The 21,069-nt window shown below is 39.8% G+C and overlaps 1 protein-coding gene and 2 long non-coding RNA genes across 39 annotated transcripts in view; 2 read left to right on the plus strand and 1 right to left on the minus strand.

Annotated features, from left to right (window-relative positions):
* The window catches only part of mef2cb (myocyte enhancer factor 2cb), a 65,777-nt gene extending 55,980 nt beyond the window's left edge, over positions 1-9,797 (plus strand). For 5 of the 37 annotated variants that reach the window (XM_078952237.1, XM_078952233.1, XM_078952257.1 and 2 more), the window contains 6 exons: positions 920-1,106; positions 1,921-1,968; positions 6,746-6,918; positions 8,079-8,208; positions 8,541-8,676; positions 8,962-9,797. In XM_078952237.1, the coding sequence (XP_078808363.1) occupies positions 920-1,106; positions 1,921-1,968; positions 6,746-6,918; positions 8,079-8,208; positions 8,541-8,676; positions 8,962-9,310 (1,023 nt within the window). In that variant the 3' untranslated portion in view covers positions 9,311-9,797. Of the gene's footprint in view, positions 1-916; positions 1,107-1,920; positions 1,969-6,745; positions 6,919-7,280; positions 7,305-8,078; positions 8,209-8,540; positions 8,677-8,961 lie in introns of all 37 variants that reach the window. The other 32 variants (XM_078952225.1, XM_078952221.1, XM_078952256.1 and 29 more) reach the window with 13 other exon arrangements.
* A 4,279-nt stretch (positions 9,798-14,076) lies between these two features.
* Positions 14,077-17,825, minus strand: LOC111947900 (uncharacterized). Its single transcript, XR_002873858.2, has 2 exons — positions 17,685-17,825; positions 14,077-14,221 (listed from the first exon to the last, which is right to left on the minus strand). It is a non-coding gene; the product is annotated as an uncharacterized LOC111947900 (long non-coding RNA).
* Positions 17,826-18,012: 187 nt separating this feature from the next.
* Positions 18,013-21,069, plus strand: part of LOC105354749 (uncharacterized) — a 34,194-nt gene continuing 31,137 nt past the window's right edge. Inside the window, exon 1 of the long non-coding RNA XR_909304.4 lies at positions 18,013-19,339. This is a non-coding gene — a long non-coding RNA (uncharacterized LOC105354749). The remainder of the gene's footprint in view (positions 19,340-21,069) is intronic.

Genomic DNA, 21,069 nt, shown 5'->3' on the forward strand with positions numbered 1-21,069 from the left:
TTTTTAAAGAAGTTTTTGAAGAAAACAAACCAAAAAAGTGCTTAACAATGCAGGGCACAGACACATAAAAAACAACTTACATGTTTTTTTCTTAAACTGGCTAAAAAGTTTTACATGTCTTTATTTTTTTCCTATTATAATTTTTTACACGTATTACACATGTCTTTGTTTATCCTTGTATATCAGTGAATAAGTCACAAAAAGCAAACTCCTAGTATGTACACTCACACCGGAAGTTGATTTTGGTTCTAATAAAATCCAAAATAAAACACATTATAACGTTTGCGATAAAATAAAAACCTAAAATAATTCTTTTTTTTTTTTACTTTTAATGGATTCAGTGTTTTTTATTTTTTTTATTTTCTGAAGTACAAAAGACAAAAACCCAAACCTGAAGATCGACCTGCAATTGGATAGTTAAAGGGTTTGAGAAAAAAATTGCTTGTTCTCAGAGAACCAGCAGTGTTTTTGGGTACCAAAGTAATCTAACCCAAACTCAAAGCATGCATTTTCTTTCTTAAACTTTTTGCTCCACAATGCTTGCTGTCATACCAAGTCAAGATGAATTACTATGTCCCTAAAAAATCTCTAAAAATAGCTTTCAAGACACGCTTTGCTCAATTATGCTGTAATGATAAACTGTTAGCTGCCTATATATTATGTTTTAGAAGAACTGAATAACTTATATTTTAATTTTTGTGCAATGTTTCCTTAACTCCCCCACATATTTCTATACTTTTTTACCTAAAGTTGTTACTTAAACAATACCATCTTTTTAACTTTGTGTCCTATGTTGTCATCTTTTTCTCTACTTGTTCTTTTCTTTCCATAGTATCTTCCTTCTTCTTTTTACTTACTTCATTGCTTATCTCAAGCCTAATCAACTTCTACTTTTCTCTCTCCGTTTTTTTCTCAGCAGGCTGTGCCCCAATCCAACTATGACATGCCCGTTTCCATTCCCGTTAGCAACCAGAACAATCTAATCTACAGTCACCCCGGTGGTACCCTAGGCAACCACAATCTGTTGCCGCTGACACACCATGGTCTACAGAGAAACAGCATGTCTCCTGGAGTGACACACAGACCTCCCAGTGCAGGTAACACAGGTAGGGCCTCGCATGCACCCATGCACCCATGCACATGCTGTTATCCCATCTGTCTGTCTTCTCTGTGTGTGTAAGCGTTTCCGTGCGTGTGCGTGTGAACCTGTCTGTCATGCTAATAGACACTGACAAATCAAATGTGTGATTTAATTTATGACAGCTACCCACAATATTACACACAAAGACAGACACTGCCCTGCTTCCCCTGCATAAATTTGCATATTTTGTGTTTGGTATTTTGTCAAAAGACACAATTAAATGATATAAAATAATAAATCCTGGATAGCGTTTTCATTTTAAATTTTCAGTCTGAGATTTAACATTAAAGAGGCCTGGCATAATGTGTTGGTGCCGCGTTTCTTTTAATATAAACATAATTGGCCATTTGGTTTGTTATGATTGTCCAAATTCCTTTATTTTTTGTCCCTCTGGTCTGAAGGCTGTTACCCACACCCTCACCCTGTCATTACAAGTTGATGGTCAAAATGCCGGCATAAAAGAAATATGAGTTTTGGCGCTTCCACAGAAAACCGCACACGACTGAGACCCTCCTACTCCTTCACCTCACATGTTTGAAAAAATAATAATATGTCGTTTTTCTTGGACGACAGCTTAATGCATCACTGTGCCCATAGCTAAGCATGTATAACTTCTGACTTGGAGGCTGGGTTGCGTCTAGTAGCAGTGCTGTAATGGCACACACACAGCTTATTGTGATTAAAGTGAGTGAGAGACAGGAGGCAGAGTGGATGGGATGTGGGTGTCTATCCTTTAATGGCTCTCCTTCCTTTGCTTCACACGTTATTTCATCTTACAGGTGGCCTCATGGGCGCTGACCTCACCACTGGCGCAGGCACCAGTGCTGGTAAGAATGGGCTCTTCTTCACACACGCAGAAGCCTCCCTAACAGACACGTACAGACTCCAGCGCATACACAGCACCCACTCACCCACTTGGGGCCATAAAATGCATGACTAACACTAACCCAAACCCAAGTGGAGATTTCATCCATGATGTGTTGAAGTTAGTGGTCGTGGAGTTCATCTGGGAATGTTTGCTCGGCTGTGACACATCCTGCCTGCTTCGAGCTATAAAATGTTAGAACAAGTGAAGGAAAATGGAGGCAAATTTGCAGAATATACAAGAAATAAAGTACATCTGTCTTTATAGTAAATCTTATACGTTTGAGCGCGTTGTTAAATTTTATCTGTTTCCCCAGAGGCCGTTAAAGTAGTTGTGTCTGAGCTGAATGCGTTCGGGTTTGAACCCGCAGAGAGAGAAGAAACGCACAATTGAGAAAAGTGTGTGAGACATTGTGTGCGTTTGCTTTTGTTTGTCCATTGGTTTGCCCCTGAGGACATGTCAAGCTGAAGTTTATTACCAGAGACTCCCTTTTTAAAGGGTTAAATTTTACAGCCAGTGCATACAGTGCAGGAGTGTAAAAATGGAGGCACTGAGGGCGTCAGTTGGGCACAGCTGGACTGCCTTGTCTTTGCCCCCCGGGCCCGCCGTCACAGGGGGGTCAATGCCTGGTTTCTCTGTCTGGTCACTCGCCGCACACACAAAGTCGTACGCACACACAACAGGAGCGTTTGTTGTGGCGTGTGTTCCATTGACGGCGTTTAGCTGTGCGTGCTTCAAATGTAGCCTTTGTGTCACCACGCAGGGGGAACAGAGGCGCTCTGTGAGCGCTGCACGTCGCTCAGCAGCAGTGAAAAACACAACGTGGAGGGAGAGTCACGCGGGAACTGAAAGATTCCATTCAAAGCGCTACTAAATCTCATCTGAGGAAGGGGGTAGAAATACTGTGTTGGGGGGACCCCAGTGATAAATATCCACTGATGGGAGAACCATGTGTGCAAAGGAGAAACAGTGGGGGAACACAGATGGAAGTGTTCTACGAACATGCCCAGCCATTTTAATGATGTTCCTCTAACTTCATCAGTGTGAGAAGACAAGGCACCATGGCGCAACAAAGAGCATTTAATTATTCTGCTTTCTGCTCTTTAAAAGGTGCCTTTAGTAGTGACTTCTGAAGCAGTCTGGATCTCTCAGTTGTCAGGATTTGACTGTCGTTGGAAGTGTAGCTTTAAAATTTTATGCAACAAAAATTATTTGAGAAAGAAGCAAAATAAAAAATAAAAACTATACCTTAAGCATTGATAGATCTTTTGTTATAAAGTATAGTTGAATGAGATTTGACTTTATCAAAACCGAATTGTTCTTAGAGATTTTAAAGACTCACTCCAATGAAAATTGTATTTTTGGTGTTTTTGACATGGTCTTGTGGTATTTTACTGATGATAGAGTAAAAGAAATTCAGCTTAAACTTGCATCTTTGAGTATTTCTTTATTTAAATTGTTGTGAATCGGGAGAAGATGAAAAAATGCTGTTTGAAAAAGCCTGTAGCTGTGATGTAGGTGTTACAGTCGGCTGGCCACTAGCTCCCAGTTCTGCTCCATTTCGATGCATCCACTTATACACTAATAGATCCATGTACATATTAGCTTTCCTTGCATGAGCTGGTATCTGGCTCAAAACTGTACTGTTTGTTGCACTGGTAATGTTAGGATAGGGGTTTGAGGGGCTGTAGCCTGGCAGAAGAGCCCTTACCAATGGCTGATGGGAAGTGAAGGTGGACTCACGCTGCACCAACAGTCTAACCCACAACTCGGATGAACCACTGCTGCTCTGCAGATACTATGTCCTAGTTTGTCTAAAAACGGCAAAATCATAATTAAAGGACCACTGAGAACACTTATACAATAGATCAAATGATCAGAGTGGGACTTTAAGGTGAAAAAATAAAAAAAACCTTAAAAGAAAAAACTAATCTAAATGAAATCTAAACATCAAAATGTATTCAACATCCCTTTAGATTAATCTAATCTTCTTATCCTGGGGCAAACCACTTTGTCATTTTATTTTATTTTTATTCTATATTTGACTTATTTCTGTCATCAGTCTTTTAGTTCCTTTAAGCAGAATTGACATGAGTATAAAATGCTGAAAGAGGCAGGAAAAAGAGAGAATGTGAGAAGACGAACAGAGCTCCAGATTAAGGTCTCAACTTGTGAAAACCTCTCCCCTGTCATTTGTGCAATTAGCTGTCATCTGTGCTCCGATAGGCACTCTCCTCACCAAAGGTCTGTTAGGAGTTAACAAGAATCTCCCAGCACCTCTCACCTTTATCTTACACCAATTACTGCTTCAAACGAGTGACACTCAGAATACATTGATCCGAGATCTCTGGTCAAAATCAAATGGAAACTCAGGGTAAAAGGCATTTATAGAGCAACTGACAAAAGTTTGTCCGGGACTGATGAAACAGTGTCTTTCTTTTAGTCTCGGCAGCGTTGTACTTCAAGTGTACATGTTGTGAGTGTGAACTTGACATCTTTGTTCAGTTGGAGAATTCAGGGTTGAATGCATGTTTGGCCAAACCGCACCGGAAGAGTGTGTGTGTATGGGGAATAGAACGGAGCACGCCTGTTAGACCACAACAGGACATCAGAAATTTGTTCAGTAACAGTAAAATGTTCATGAGTTTAACCACACCTCTCTTTTTGTGTGTGTGTGTGTGTGTGTTTGTGTGAAGGTGTGTGTGCAAGAGGGAAAGACAGAGAGAATGAAGACTCCAGGGGGCCTTGTCAAGCACATGTTTCTCAAAATGCCTTAAATAACCATGGAACTAACCAACATTGACCTTAGCTGTTGCCCCACACCTCACAAAAAAACATAAAGCTGTTATCTGAAACTCAGATCTGACGTTGTGAGATACCCACAGCAGCAAAGAAGATGCCTGCTGAGCAGCATTTCATTTTGGCACTTCCTCCCAACAGTTCACATCAGCCTGCTTTTGCAGCCCGACGGTGTAAAGCAGTGCTAAAAGAGGAAAATGGAAATAAACCCTGGGTAACATGTCTTCAGCTGATGTAGCGGCGAGTCTCTATTGAACTCAACCAGCCTAAAATCAGAGCGATCACAGTGCAGAACAGACTGATCGAAGCCACAGTTCTTGCTTCATTAGTCTAATTGGCCTGTGATTTCACTTTTGAAGTGCTAAAGGACTGGCCTGTGCCACTCATGATTATAGTCATCTAACATATAATTGACTGGACGCCAGCCATCTCTACAGGGAGGCAATACACAGATGTCTGATTAACTGTCAGAGAGACGTAGTCCGTGTCATCTTGTCCAAAGTATGTATTAGTGTCTTTCTATAGCTCAGTGTCTTTTTTATTCATCTGTACAGAAACACTGATGTACTTCCTGCTGGGTTATTTACTAAAGTATGTGTGGTGTGCGTGTGTGTGTTTCATGCATGTGTGAGGTGTCATTCATCTATCTCCACATGCACCCACTCAGTCTCACAAAGGGCCAGCCATGAGAATGAGAAAGCGGCAAAACTGAAGAGGCAGCTGCCTCTTTGCTAATGCGAGAATGACATTGGAGCTAAGAGGGTCCAATACAAAAACACATTTGCATCCATATGCATGGCTCGTGCAGAAGTACTCATACAGCATGTCTCAGAGTTCCACAGAGTTAGTGTGCTCCTAATGTGACGGAGAAGAAGCGCTAATGTGGCTTCGTGCACATGTTTAACGGCATACGGGCTAAAACGGAGTGGCACAAAGTCTGGGATTGCAGCAGCTTGTGCGTGCCTACACATCACACTTGCGAGAGACGATTACAAATGCACACACCAGCAGTAACACACCGTATTTCTCGTTTGCTTTGGGCCTCATTTACTCTCACCGCTAGCAGTCGTTTACTCTTCAGATTGTTCAAATTGAGCTTTTGAGACTTTTCATTTCCAAACAACAAAAACCTTGCTCTCAAATTAAACAAAGATCAGCAAGGGAAATTGCCCTGGAAGACATCTGCGACTCATTTTCCCCTGGAGTATATGATTAGGAAATTCATTTATGTCTAACATATAATTCCTCGCCGTCTTTCAAGTGGGAACGTCCACACAGTGCCCTGTGTTCTACTCTTTGGAAGAGGGAAGGAGAATTAAGGGGAAAAACAGTCCATAGGGCTTGGTTTTAAACAAAGTCTATGCAGCTTGCGAAATATGCCTCTCTTTCAGTTTTCTTCATGCTGTTGCTAAAAATCGACCCCGCAGTTTATTCAGGGAGAAACGGGTGTTTGATCTTGGCCCGTGTGAATGGATGTAGACCTGATGACATCACTAAGGCAGGGCTTGTGTCAGGAAGAACCACAAAACCATGTTTAACTCTGATGGGCAAATGATCACTCGCATCTCCTTTGTTGCCCTTCTACCCATAATTAGATGGGGTTTTTTTAAGATTTGCTGGCTGTCTCAGCATACGTGAAGCCTTCGCTGACAGTGTCAGAGGCTGTGTATGCACACGGTGCATCTTTTATCAGCAAACATTTGGGATTATGAAGGCCAAAATGGTCATATATTTTTTGTGAAGCTCTGTTTCTATTATTCACTACAAACAAGTGCTCCAATAATGTCCTGCACAAGACAGAGAACATAAAAACACATTAAAAAATGAATTTTACTTTCATTATACACTTCAAGATACTTTTACAGCTTTTTCAGCATGACTTTCTCTTTAAAGTTGATTGAAGAATCTCACACATCTCTGTATCTTCTTTTCTCTGTCAGGAAATGGATATGGAAATCATCGCAACTCACCTGGGCTGCTGGTTTCTCCTGGTGGAATAAATAAGAACATGCAGACAAAGTCCCCCCCTCCAATGAACCTAGGCATGAACAACCGTAAACCTGACCTCCGTGTTTTAATCCCACCCGGCGGCAAGAATAACATGCCCTCCATCGTGAGTAATCTTCATAACCTCCGCTCTACCCCATCTTTTTTTCTGACATTTTTTTTTAATCCTGTATGTTCTCTGTTGCTTTTATGTTTGCTTCAAGTCTTTTAAACTATCAGAGAGATTGATCCTGTGTCGTTTGTGTTTGCACGTTTTTGCTTAGACACAAAGTCCTGGTATTTATTCCTCACATAAAACACATTTTAGAATTAGTATAATAATAGTAGCTCTTCTCCCATTCCTTTTTGGTTGCACTGGCTCAATTCTAAAGTGGCTTCATCCCTAGATCCACCCTTAAGAGCTCCTTTTATCTGATCACTCATACTCACTAATTTGAACTTATTACCCTCCCCTCTTAATGCCATCAGTCCGAGGATGTTGATCTGCTATTGGTAAGTCCGATTGCCACCTAAGTTTAGCAATCAAAGCAGGATGACCTCAGTCTTGAGTTGTTTTTCTTCTATTAAATCAAAACTACAACTAAATTCTATTTATCTTTTTCCCCCCTCATTTTTCTTAGAAATAGGTTCAGAATAACTTTTTTTTACATTTGTAATATTGTTGCTGACTCTGCTGATGGTTCCAGTGTTGCCTTAAGTGACATTTGTGAGGACACACAGTGCCACCAAGTGGTGTGGTGAAATTAAAGCAACCTGACCCCCCCTCCCATCTCTTTTTTTTTACAAGCCATAGCCATTTTTTTTGTCCATATGCTATAAACCTATCTCTTTTCTATAAATTAAATTTTGTTTGAATAAAATAACATATAGTATTTTTTTTTTACTAAAATCAATGATTGGGAACCAAAAGTGTACTTGCATTGTTTTCTTACCCTCACTAAGGTGCTTTCCATTGCCTTTGCTGCCATGTGTTGCCGTGGAAACCAATATTGTTTCTATAGCGACAGTGGGCGATCAGAAAAGAAAAGGGTGGTAAATAATAGGGTTGCCAGGGTTCAGCCAAGCCTCATGTCAAGTGATTAATTTCCCCTGAAGTTAGCCTAACAACCATCCTCTCAGCATCTGTGAAGAGAAAAAAATGACAAAAAAAGAGAGGAAAATTATATAAACTGTGGTTGGGTTTTTTCAGTTATTTATTTTGCACCAAAGCTGATTTTGTGTTCTGAATCCTCTCCCTTCTCTTTTGTTTTCCTTTTCCTGTCACAGAACCAGAGAATAAACAACTCACAGTCTGCTCAGTCATTGGCCACCCCTGTGGTATCCGTAGCAACCCCCACTCTGCCTGGACAAGGGATGGGTGGATACCCCTCTGCCATCTCTACTTCTTATGGTACCGGTATGTACTTGTCATTTTGTTTCATTTTTTTTTTTATTGTTCATTTTTATTTTATGGTAGTGTTGATTTTCTGTACTTTGATTTTTTTTTTTCTTAAACTAAATTGCACCGAAAATATTCCAAGCATCTGTCCAGCTTTAGTCTTGCAATAGATGTGTTCTATATTGGAACATCTGAATTCCTTTTTAACTGTTATACAGATTTTCAACACTAGAGGGTGCTGCTGTTCTACTCAATGACAAGAAAACTGTGTCAGCAGCATTTAACAACTTTGCATCTTTGGACTTTTGTGATCTAAATGCATCTTTATTTTCTTCCTCACCCTTGCACAGAGTATTCTCTGAACAGTGCAGACCTGTCCTCACTGTCTGGCTTCAACAGTGGCAGCTCCCTGCACCTCGGGTCAGTGAGCGGATGGCAACAGCAACACCTTCAGAACATGCAGCATTCAGCCCTTGGTCAGCTAGGGTGAGTGGACTAAACTTGCATTTGAGGGAGGGGGGGTTGCTAAATGCATGGCAGCACATGCAATATTAACAGAGATCATGTTTTTGAGATGCTCCACTGAGAAGTCTGAGACTCCCTCACTGTTTTCACTTGCAAGGTCCGAAATAAATGACACCCGGTTGTTTTCACATGTGTGTCTTTATGTGCGGCTGCATGCATGTTTGTGTACCATAGACTGACTTTGAAATCACTTTGTCTCTTGCTCTGTAACTCTGTAACACCTTGCGTTTCCTTTCCCTCCAACAGAAATTGCTCTAGCTCACACTTATGTCAGGGTTCAAATCTCTCCCTGCCCTCTGCTCAAAGCCTGCACATCAAGTCCGAACCTGTTTCTCCTCCTAGAGATCGCACCAGCAGCACACCAGGGGGCTACGGTGGTGGGGTGCCACCTCCCCAGAACCCCTCGTCCCGTCAGGACTCGGGACGATCCCCCGTTGATAGCCTGAGCAGTTGTAGCAGCTCCCATGAAGGCAGCGACCGTGACGAGCACAGGAACGAGTTCCACTCACCTCTTGGATTGGCCCGGTCTGCCATGGATGAGCGCGAGAGCCCCTCCATCAAACGGGTGCGCCTCTCAGAAGGATGGGCCACATGATAACTCTGTCTTGTCCCCCCCGCATTGGCCCGAGGTGCCCAGAGTCCTCGACAATGCCGCACTAAGGTGCCCCCAAGTAAACTTCCTCTTCCCCCTCCTCTCACGTAATATCAAAAGTCCTTCATCCCCAGCCCCATGGCCTCCCCACCTTTTATCTCTTTAAAACCGAAGGAAGGAAAAAGGGATGACCCTTTTCAAAATTATGTTGCTAAATTATTTTCTTTTTTTAATTTTAATTTCCTTTACTCTTTTTGCTGTGTGTGCGTGCTATACATATTGACATTATATAAAGCAGTGGGGTGGGGTTTTGGAGGGGTGGCTGATGGTTTTGATGGGATCTGGGAGGGATATTTTCTCAATGTGGTGGTGGGGAGGGACTATGCATAAATTCTGTTGTATGTGGATGAAAAGAATCACATATGCATATATCTTTACACGTGTGTACATATATGCATATCAGCCAATAAAAAAAAAAAATCGTCAGGTACTTTGTCTTATAAATGTACTTACAGTTTGACCCAGCGATATATCAGTGGCACACAAAACTAAACAAAAAAAACAACAAAAAAAAAGTGTCCACGGGGAAACATCTTAGCACTTGAGTGGGACAGACAGTACAGGTGTACAGTATCGGTTTTCATTGCTATATACCTTCTCTGCAGTTTTCCCTTGCAAAAATGTGTGTTAACATTAGATGATGTCATGTTGCAGGTTCAACGTATTTATGTAAATAGCGGGTCGGGAGGGTGGGATATCAGTCGTTGCCAGACATTGCAAGATTTAATCAACTCTCTAAATGAAAAGCTAATATGCAACATTTGAAGGATTGTACAGGTCAACCTGAGGCTGCAGGGATGCGGCACCTTCGATGATTTTAGCGCTCTGCTTAAGTAACCGAGCGAGGATCACCTTTTTGAATCGAGAGCATAACCGAGAAAAAAACTCTGGATCTAGTATTAACTACTCAGTATTGATAAACAAAAAAAAATAAAAAATAAAAAAAACAACTAAAAAGAAAAAGCTGAAAAATTAGAAAAAAAATGTACAATACACTTGCTTATATTTTCATATGAAAGGAATACAATGCAAAGCATTTTTGTGGCTTTTTGTAGTTTCTATAAGCCAGAATGTGTTTTTTCATAGCTTTGCTAATAAAAGATGGATAGTTCACCCCGTGGGGAAATGATAGGGCTTCAAAGCCCAAGCCATGAAAAACAGACTGAGATCCAATGCTTTGCTGAACTGTTTTATCTTTGTAGAGGTTTGTTTTTAAACGTGTATTTCTAATTATATATAATAATGGTAATATTAAGAATCTTTAAAAAAAAAATCTGTGAAATTAACATGCTTGTGTATAGCTTTCTAATATATAAATATATATAATAATAATTTTTGTTGGTTTCTTAGTGGAGTTTCTGTGTGCAGTTGCACATGTTGTCTGGTTTGTTTCATTTGAACTCTGACAGTGTTGTTCAGGGGTGCATTTAGACTAACTTTTGAAACCAGCTGGGAAGCATTTGCTGGGGTTTGTGTGACGCAGAGGGACAGATCCAGATGAAGATCATCCCGCATGTGGAAAATGTCACGAAGCTGGAACTGGGGATGACTCAGAAATGAATAAATGGCTCAACATGCACGGCTGTCAAATTTATGAGGAAATATGATGAACCCTCTAAAGTCGGTGGACGTTTGTGCATTCATCTTGAGTCTAAATGATCAAATTTAGTCCAATTTATGTCACAACAAAATATTTTTTTACATTTATTTTGTTGTCAAATCGCGCTCAAGATTCTGCACAAGCAGCTGTACTGTCATCTACTTTTAAATCACTTTTTAAGAAATGTTGCTAATCCATTGTGACAAATTACAACTCATTTGCAGGCCTAATTGGATTTTGTGCCATGCACTGACTTCTCATGTTCCAGTCTTTGAAACAGGGTTCCACATCACGTCACCGACAGTTCAGCTAAAGATACAGGAGGACAAACTGATCGTGCTGGTTAGGGAGAAGCACAATTGCATATTTTAGAAGAATCCTTGTTTTTATTTTTGGGATTTTTAACAATGAAACTAGCCACATATCTCTCTGCCTCCCATTCGCGTATCTGCTGTCACTTAAGTGTTATAATATTTCAATGTGCATATTTCATGCAGGTTCACAATGTTGTTACTGTATACAGTCTGTGTAGTCAAACGGGGCAGAGCCTCTGTAATGGTGTTCTCTCTTTTATTTTTTAAACTTCAGTACAAAAAGGTTGAGGAAAAAAAAGAAATAAACATGTTTCAGGCAGTAAGTGGAGAAACCAAAGCCAGTGGCATTTCTGTGTTGTAAAATCAGCTTTTATTTTCACATTCATTTGTTGTTTTTTTCTTTGTTTTTTTTTTTTTTGTTTTTTTTTTTTTTGCAAGCATTGAAACAAGATAATAAAAGCATTTTCTCAAATGTACAACTGTTTTCACATTTCAATTACGGTCAGCCTGAAGTAGCTTTACCTTTCAAGCTACATCATCCGTAACGAGCCTGATCTGTCGCTCATTCATCTCCCTGTGCATCGACTTTTGAAACATTTCATGCACAAACTGATTTTCTTTCAAAAATTGGCTTTTCATTCTTGGTCAAATTTCTTCCAGGCCTTTATCAAATCACTGAATGAATCCCATTTCCTGGAACATTTGCTAACAAATAATGATTTTAAACCAAAGACGTGGACAGAAATAGTCTTTCTTTCATTTTTTTTTTCCCTGTCTAAATTTAAAGCCATTGATTTTCCTTGTGTGGTGTTCTTGTTCATACTTAAACAGACTATAATGTTAGTACCTCAAAAATGGACCCAAGCAGTACCTCAGTGGATTTTTGATAAGTCACTTGCAGTGCAAAGGGGAGACCATACACCTGTACAGCCATGTAAAAATAAAACATACAATTGCTTGACTTGGACAGTCACGCGGGACATTCTCTGTTGCTCACTGTGTTTGTGGTTTATTTAAGTTGTGCTCAAAACATAAAAAAAGTGATATGTTAAATATTTCAAAAGCTGGTTGGTAGTTTTAATGTAGCTTGTATTACCCTTAAATTTAAAGAAAAAAAAAAGGTTGGGAACCAATGTTTTTTCTGGAAGACAAGAGCGGCTTTCAGCGGCATAAGCTGGCCTTTGTCGCCACTTGAGACGAAGATGATTTGAATGAAATCACATCTCTGTAACTCAAGGGACTTGATTCTGTGTGTCGAAAAAATGTTTGGAGATGAAGCAAAAGTCTCCTTTGCTGAAGGGAAAAAGGCTATTTGTATTTTGAAGAGATTTCAGTAAAGTTACTGGCTTTCTTAGTTATCCTGATGTGACTTGGTGTGGTTTTTGTTGTGTTCAACATGTGTCCACTGCAACCCAGAAAAAAATGAAAACACAATTATTTTTTATTTTTTTAAAAGCAAAAATGAAGTCATCACATGGAGGTTTGGAGAACTTTAAAAAAAAAAAAGAGGTCCAGGAAATAGAACAAAAAACGAGCGTATAAAATAGTATTTTTCCAATAAGTGTACACTGACAATAAATAAAAACAGTAAGAACTAAAAAAAATTATATTAAAAAAACGTAAAGATGTCAGTAAAACTATGTTAATAAAGCTTTATTATTATTATTGTTATTATTATTATTCAATAGAGGAAGACATTGGTAAAAAAACAGGCTGGATAGAATGATTGTTAATAATAATAATAATAATAATAATAATAATAATAATAATAATAAATAGCACCACCATACATTTGAGATAAATATAAAAAAAAACAGTCATTGGTTTTTCATACACCTCTCTCTCTCTCTCTTTGTCATCTTGGATGTATTATATGAAGGAATTTCTTACAAATAATAATGAGGGAAAATTATATTTTTTAAAATTTCAAATGCTTTTTTTAAAACTATTTCGTGATTTTTTTTCCCCATTTAAATGTATTTTTCAAAAAGTGTTTCTTACTCCTTGAACACCCGGGCTCTGTATTTTAAAGACAAAAGACTGCAATTAGTCAAAATAAAATTTAATGATCAGAAAAAAACTCCTGACATTTTTCTCATTTGATAAAAAAAATAAAATCTTAAAGACACAGTTCCCTTGTGAGTTGACCATTTCAGGAGCTCATTTGCGGATATAAAAAATCAAAAGATAGAACAAAAAAACAGTGATGTAAACGTTTTTCACGCTTTTCGGCCGCTGAGTAAAGTTAATTTAAAACACGCAAACGTTTTTAGGGCTCCATTTTCTGACACACTGAATCTGTTTGCGAAAAATAGTTGTCTAAAAAAATCCAACTCCTCTTTGTAAACCAGATGCCCCTTAACACCAACGAACCCCCAAGCATCAGGAAAAACGCACATTCGATACTAATTTTGAAAAACATTTTATTCAATTTGGTAAACAACAACAACAAAACTTGCAATCGTTACTAAATGAATATGAACCCAATGGATGAGCCAACAGAAGGCCTGCAGATTAATCACCTTATTTCTAGGCCCAATCAGCGGGATTTTCAACGATTTGGACAATGATGTTGCATTTAAAATGAAATTGAATGTGTCTCACAACAGTTTGATGCTTTGTTTCGATTACACTGATATTGAATCCGTATACGTTTTTTTTTTTTTTGTGGCGTTACTTATTTATTACATTGAAAATGTGGAATTTTCTGGTTTATTTATGTAATTATTTATTTTTTTAGAATAAAGTCATGAAAATTACAAGCCACATAATCATCCTAAGTGCGCTTTGACAACTTTTTGTTTGTTTGTTTGTTTGTTTGTTGTTTGTTTTAAGGCTAAGGTCACAGTGTAAAACGTGTGATATTAGAATTTGTGGGAAGCTGAGGATCGTCTCGCCACTCTGCTCCTGGAAGCTGATCGCCCTCGTCTCTGTTCGATCCTGAAAGCCCAAATATTAATTTCATCAAAACAAAAGCAAAAACACGTGCACTTTTAATGAACATTTATTGTAATAAATTAAGCTTAATGGCAATAAAGTCAAATTTAGTCAACTCTATTTGATAGCCATTATGTTCTACTATCATTTTACATTGAGGCTTTTGTTAAGAGTGTGCGTTTATACCTTTCTTCAAATAGTTATTTTTATTTTTTATTATTATTTTTTTTTTTTTTTTTTGTGGAGCAGCTGGATTTGAAGCTGCTCTTCATCGTGCTGCTTCACTGTGAAACTACCACCTGATGAGCCCAACTCCTTCATCCCGTACCTCATCCTGAAGGCTGGAGCATCGAAATGTGTGGTGCCTAACGTCAGTCGGGCTATCCTCTACAACTTTGACGCATCTGAAAAGTTTTCCCTTTCCTTATAGAGGGAACGAAGTCAAAAAACTCCAAGCAGAGGTGCATAGTTAGTGGAGTTGGGTTGCCTCGCAGAAGATGATAGGATGAACGTCTTCCAGCCAAATCCTTGTAGGAGATTGCTGTGCACATCTGTACGCAACGCCACCCTGAACACCGTGGTGGCCTTGTACTACGTCTGCGAGGACCAGGTCTACAAGCTGAAAGGGGAATCTTTCAGAAAAATGCATAAGCATGCTGGAGGAGAGGATCAATAGGTCGCGCAAGAAGACTCCAGCAGCTCCAGCCAAGCAGAGCGCCTCAGAGAAAACGCAGCGAGAACATACTGCAGCAAATCTTACCGCACCTCTCTGAATTCCCTGGGTATGTGTGTCTACCTGTGTCCCTCCCTTTGCTTGCTTCCCAGGCTGCCCTTTTGTGCCCCCTTGGCCTAGTTCCTATCCTTGCTTCCGGTTGTGTGTCTAGCGTCATTGTGAGGTGAATTGGCTGCTCACGGTTGAGCCTCGTATTGTTAGTGTTCATTATCCAGAGTTACAACTTTTGATCATGAAATAAAATACATGAAAAAAAAAACAACAATTTATTCCAAGAACCCTAAAACACCATGCAACACAATGAAAATACAAACCAAAAATTAAAAATATAAAATCAAAAGATGACTCTGTTTGTGTGTGTGTGTGTGTGTGTGTGTTTGCTTGTATGATTGTTTTTGGTTCATGAAATAATTGTGACCAAATAAAATGAAGACAGAGGTGACAAAGCGAACAGGTGCATTTCGGCTCGTTTGACCGATCCAATCGTCCTTCTTCTGCAGAGCAATCTCCAGTTTCACCACTAGGTGTCACCGTTTGCTCGTTTTACAAGCAGTCGCCTGTCTCATGTTTGATCCACCCCCTCTGCTCGAAAAAAAACCCGCGGCGCAATCAACGCAGCACGACTTTCCCAACCCCAAGGAGGTCACAACTGCTACTTCGGTATCTCACAATGGTGAGCAGAAATATAAGAAAAGAAAAAATAAACTTTTTACACACTAATGTAAGTCAATCAAAAAAAGAAAAGAAAGCAGACCTTTATTGTGTTGGCTGTTACGGAAACTTCCGCAATAACCACAATAACAAAATCAATAATTGTAATATAAAGAGAAGAATGTATTATATTGTATTCATATGCTATTCCCCGTTGAAAGAAAATGAACATTTTTTCTCTTTAAATCCTCGATCAGAAACAGTGATGAAGTGTTAAGCTGTTAACCATAAAAGAAAGCCTCTGTTGTCATTAAGGTTGCACTGTAAATCTGCTTAAGAAAAATGAGGAAGTACAGGTTGTATAATGCGTTCATGATTTGAAATCAATTTTACCGTCTTCATTTATATGAAAATATGTTTCATAAAGACAAAAGAAAGACATTTAACTAGAAGGCACTTGTAACCGCCCTTCCCTTTTCCCATTTAGGTTTATCTTTTTGGAAACCATCTGTGTGTTGCTCGCTCACCAAGCCTATTAGCATGCATCTTTTTAATTATCCTTTGCCATCTTTCCCCAAAGGGGATCGTCAGCTAAACTTCCTTCTAATTTGACTACTAAAAAATTCTAATAAAACCTTTTTTTTTTCTATTGAAAGTGATGTCCAAGCCTCAGAATTTACGCATGTACGACCAGATTTATTCAGTTTGTAGGGGGCAAATGCAGAGTTACAACTGCCCAAAGAATACATATGTGTGCCAAAAATAATCAATTGGAAGAATTAAAACTGCTTATTGAATACCTAATTGATGTAAATAAGATATCAATTTGAAAAATGGGGTATATACGTAATGAATGATTTAAATCCAGCCCCTTTTTGACTCTTTGTGGATTGATGAAGATATAAAGCAATTTTAAAGTAAACAACTTTATGAGCCCTAACAATACATTAAGGTATTCAGACTATGTAGCTTTGAATATTTTTAACTGATTATAAGTTGGCAGGGTATAGGTCTAACAACCTGGGTGATAACAAAGCATGATGTGAGGACTATTGAAACTCCCATGGCGCGACCTATATGCGTGATCACTCTTTGATTCAGAAACACCACAAGAAAAAGAAAAAAAAACATTTTTTCTGAAATTTTTGAGAGTGGGGAGTCTAGCATTGGTGGGTTAACAGATTCTCGTGGCTTTGAATGTGTTTAGGTGAGTCAGTCTGACCATTGGTGTTGAGCCATGCGCATTTTAGAGCAAGCTTCAATGACGAGGGGAGTAGCCTTCAGGGACTGCACCTGCTTTGGCTTGAAGAAGGAAAGTTTTAGCTCCTGGGGGGAAAAAAACCGTTTAACAAGTTACATGACCCGTGTCACCAAAGAGCGGGTAACTGCGGCGCATTTTTACATGTTAAGTGAAGGTAAGTTGGCGCGTTTTTGGTATACATATATTTTTTTAGTTATAAGTAGAAAAGTATTTATAAAAAATGGAATAAACCTATTAAAATTTTAATCTATTGAAATAGCCCTATTTTAGATACATTTTTTCAAGCGTGGACTTAAAATAGCGCGCTCCTGGCTCCTCTGTGCGCGTTCACGGACAATGAGGAGCAGCGAGGGAGGCTGCAGATGAAATGCCAAGGCTGCGTCACTGCATTTTTAAGTATAACATGAGCGCAATCATTTTAGTCCTGAGTTTTTGCACTGACTGAGTTTTTATTTGATTTGAGTTATTTGACCTTACTGTCATTTCTGTCTTTAAGGCTTAACTCCGCGGGGTTCCTTCTGATTCTCCCCTTTTGTTTACCAAATAGCTCTTTGTTCATGCATTCTGCATTCAATGACTCCCTCTATTTTATTGCATTTTTACAGCAGACAATCTAAACTCTGCACTGTGAATTCGCTTTTGCTCCATCAGCAGCCAGCCATCATGTTTTACGCAAAAAAGGATTAATGTTCGTGCAAAGACGCAGCTTTGAGTACATCATAAAATCACAGAAAATGGTTTCAAAGAAATATTAAAAGGCATAATTATATAATGCAAATCTAGCCGATGAATATGCAACAACATGTAAAAATAATACGCACACCAAGAGCCCACGGCGTCGGAGAATTAAGAATGGCGGAGCGGCTCCTCTTATTACGCATGGGCGCTTTTCTTTTCCACGCAGGAGCCGCGGTTCCCCTTCTCTTCATTTCTCCTTTCTGTCCCGTTCGCATTAAGAAAAAAAATTCTTGGAGAAACAAACAAGACTATGTTGGTTCTCCAAACGGAAATCAAACACCCACGAACCGAGCAGGGGGGGAATTACTCCGACTCCAGCCGGGAGGACTATGTAGTAAGAAGGATTTGCATATTTTGATGCGCTAATTGCCTTGATGTATTTAAATATGGCTGCACGTAGCTGATGTTCTTGGCTACGTCACTGAACGTGCCCTCGCTGTTAAACTAAAACGTGAATCCAGAAGATGCTAATGGATACGCCAGCAATTAGACAAGGGCAGGTTAGGGAGGGGGGTAGAGAGGTAAATGAGAGGCTTCTTGGCGCTCCCTTTGCGCTTGCAGCGTTTTAAGGCACGTGAGGATTTTTATACAATTAAAAATGTTTAAAAAAATACAATTGTAAACGCAATAGTAGTTACCCTGAAGCTTGTGTTCTAAACGTCATAATACTTTGTAAATATAAAAATAGTATGTTTCATCGATACAAGGATACGAATAATGATAAAGAAAAAGTGAGAAAAACGAAAAGTATGTTATCACCAGAGGAATTTGTCTGAAAACACGGCCTACTGACAAGTAGGTCACCTCATTTAAACTTTTTGCGCGAGCACGTAAAAAGACACGCGCGTGCTCACACCTTCTTTTTCTCTGTGCAATTTGAAAACTGGTTGAGATGGGACACGTTGCACAAGGTTATGTATGAAGTAAAGTTTTTTGAAGTATTTATACATTTCCTTTTGTTGTGTTTTTTTTTCTCCGTTGACCTCATTCCGCACTTAACTTTTATGGGAATCGCATGCGGGAAATTATTTCCCTTCTGTCTGGAAAGCAGTAAATGCGTTCCGTTTGTCAAAGCGTGTTAGCGAAGCGCCTGCAGCAAATTCATTACCACCCAACTGCGCGGCTCACATCGCAAGCTGGTCGAAGAGACGGAGAGAGAGGTCCGCGCCAGACCGCGAACAATGCTGCCTCAGTTTGTGCGCGCAACAAAAGAATCGAGGGAACTTGTTTGAATTTCAGAGCACGTCGGTCTACTCGTCACATAGAAGGTTGGACTTTATACACCCCCCCCCACCACCACCACCACCACCCCTCCTCCCACCCTTCATCATCACCACCCCCCACCTTGCTCGTCCGACCCCACGATTAACAGAAAAAGAAGAGGAAAAAAACTTGCATATTCTGAGCGCAACTGTGCGCGCACTTTTCTATTTGCTGCTTGCAGACGACATGGGAAAGTTGGCTCTCTCCCTCTCCCCCATCCCTCCCTCTTGTCTGTCATGTGCGTGGAACATGCTGGTGCTCTGCACAGAGCAGCTGTAGCACGCCTAATGCAGGCTTGCACGTTGGCAGCGGCAATTTTAAAGCCCCCCCTGCACCGAACCCGGTTGGGACATTTTTTTAAGGGGAACTTATACTCACCGCATCACCATGTCCATGGACCTCAAACTTTTCTTTTTCCCCGCTGATTGGGACGCTTTCTGCAGACTCCTAGTGGTGTTTGACTCGCCCTTTGAATGTAAGTGCAACTTTTTTTGGTAACGATCTGAAGCCGTGCTTGTGCGTAAAAGTCAAATGAGAAACGTGGATGAAAGGTCTTTTAAGGTTTGACATGATGACTGTGGAAGATTTGTGGCTAATCAGGTCTTTTAAATTTCTTTATTTTTAGATTTAAACATCATAGTCAACTTTTAAATAATTATATTCACGCTTTTATTTTTACTTATTTCATGTGTTCATAAGGCGTGATATCACTTAAAAACCCTCTTTCAGATATGAACGTATTTCAAAGACGAGTTTTTTTTTATTGTTTTTTTAGCTTATAAAAAAATTTAAGAAGACAGACTTGAACTTTGCACAAAGTCTGAGAAACATGATTCAGACGATTGAAACTTGCCTTGGACGCACAAAGCAGAAGTGAGTCATTTATAGTTTAGTTTTCTCCTTTAAAGTGCGTTACGTAAAAAGATGAAAGTTTCTAGAATCATCCAAAAACCAAACCGTCATTGTGCAGAATCAATATCAATTAGATAAGGTCACTGATATAAAAACCGCCGAAAGTGTTTTAACAGACGACAAACTGTCTTTTAGATTGAAGCATCTGTAAAATGAAGGATTTTCAAGGTGTGTGTGTGTGTTGCTTTAAAAAAATGACGTGTGTTTTAAGTGTGGCCTGTATGTGGGAGGCCCACGATGAAGCCTCTTTCATCCTAATAAGGTGAGCATTGTAATGCAGATCTCAAAGGTGGGCCTTGTCAATCATCATCCATCAACTGAACGAGGGGGGGCTTAGGCATGATTTCTGACAAAAAGGTGATCACTCTGTGTGTGAGTTTATATTTCTATAAATGCTTCATGGTAACTGAATTTAAATGTGTTTGCTTAAGAAGGTGCAGGAATATGTCATCTCCTTATGGCAAATTGTTGCCGTATAAGAAGACAGGCTTTCTAGAAACGCGCAGGGCCTGAAAGTGAGTTTGCTCATTAAAATAGTCCCGCCTTGCCCCTCCTACCACAGAGAATAAACTCCGGAGTCGATCTGCACAGAAAACCTCATCACCTTAGAAAGCAGGTGATGGAGACCCGCATGTGGTTTTATCTGTAACCCCCCACCCCCACCCCTCGGTATTGAATATATCCCTCACATAAACACACTATCAGATGAACCCCGATGTTTTTTATTCTTTTATAATCAGAACACAATCAAAATTGTGCACAAGGCACTTTAAAGGCGCTCCATGACCTGCAGCTTGCATGCTCCTGCGCATGATCCATCACATGTCCCCCTGCTTGTTATTGTTGACTCACTTACAAAGATCCTGTGTGTTTTTTCCATTCTCTCTGGCCCGTTTGAGTTGAGCTTTCCACCAACTCCTTGCATCCCTGTAAAAGAGGTGAGGAGATTCAAATCCGCGCAGAGGAGCGCTTTCTGGGGTTTTTTTCTTCCGCGCAAAGCGACATCGTCAGCCTACCTGAGAACCATTGTTACTCATCGGATGCAACGAAGGTTACAAAAAAGGGGGAAAACACACTAGAGGCTTTTTGAGGAATTTTCCACGCAGATATGAGCACACGCGGGCTTTTTTTTTTCACCCCGACGCGTCGTTTTTGTGCGAGCAAAAGCAATAAGCAAACGGGAATCACGCAATTGGCAATCTGAGAAGAGAGTCTGGAGGCAGCGGAGGCTGGCTGGCGCTCCGGCAGCTCCGGGATGCTCTCTCTGCTTTGATTTTGTTTTTTGTGTGGTTG

This window comes from Oryzias latipes, chromosome 9 (assembly GCF_053564925.1).
Source record: "Oryzias latipes strain Hd-rR chromosome 9, Olatipes_Hd-rR_3.1".
Taxonomy (NCBI): Eukaryota; Metazoa; Chordata; class Actinopteri; order Beloniformes; family Adrianichthyidae; genus Oryzias; species Oryzias latipes.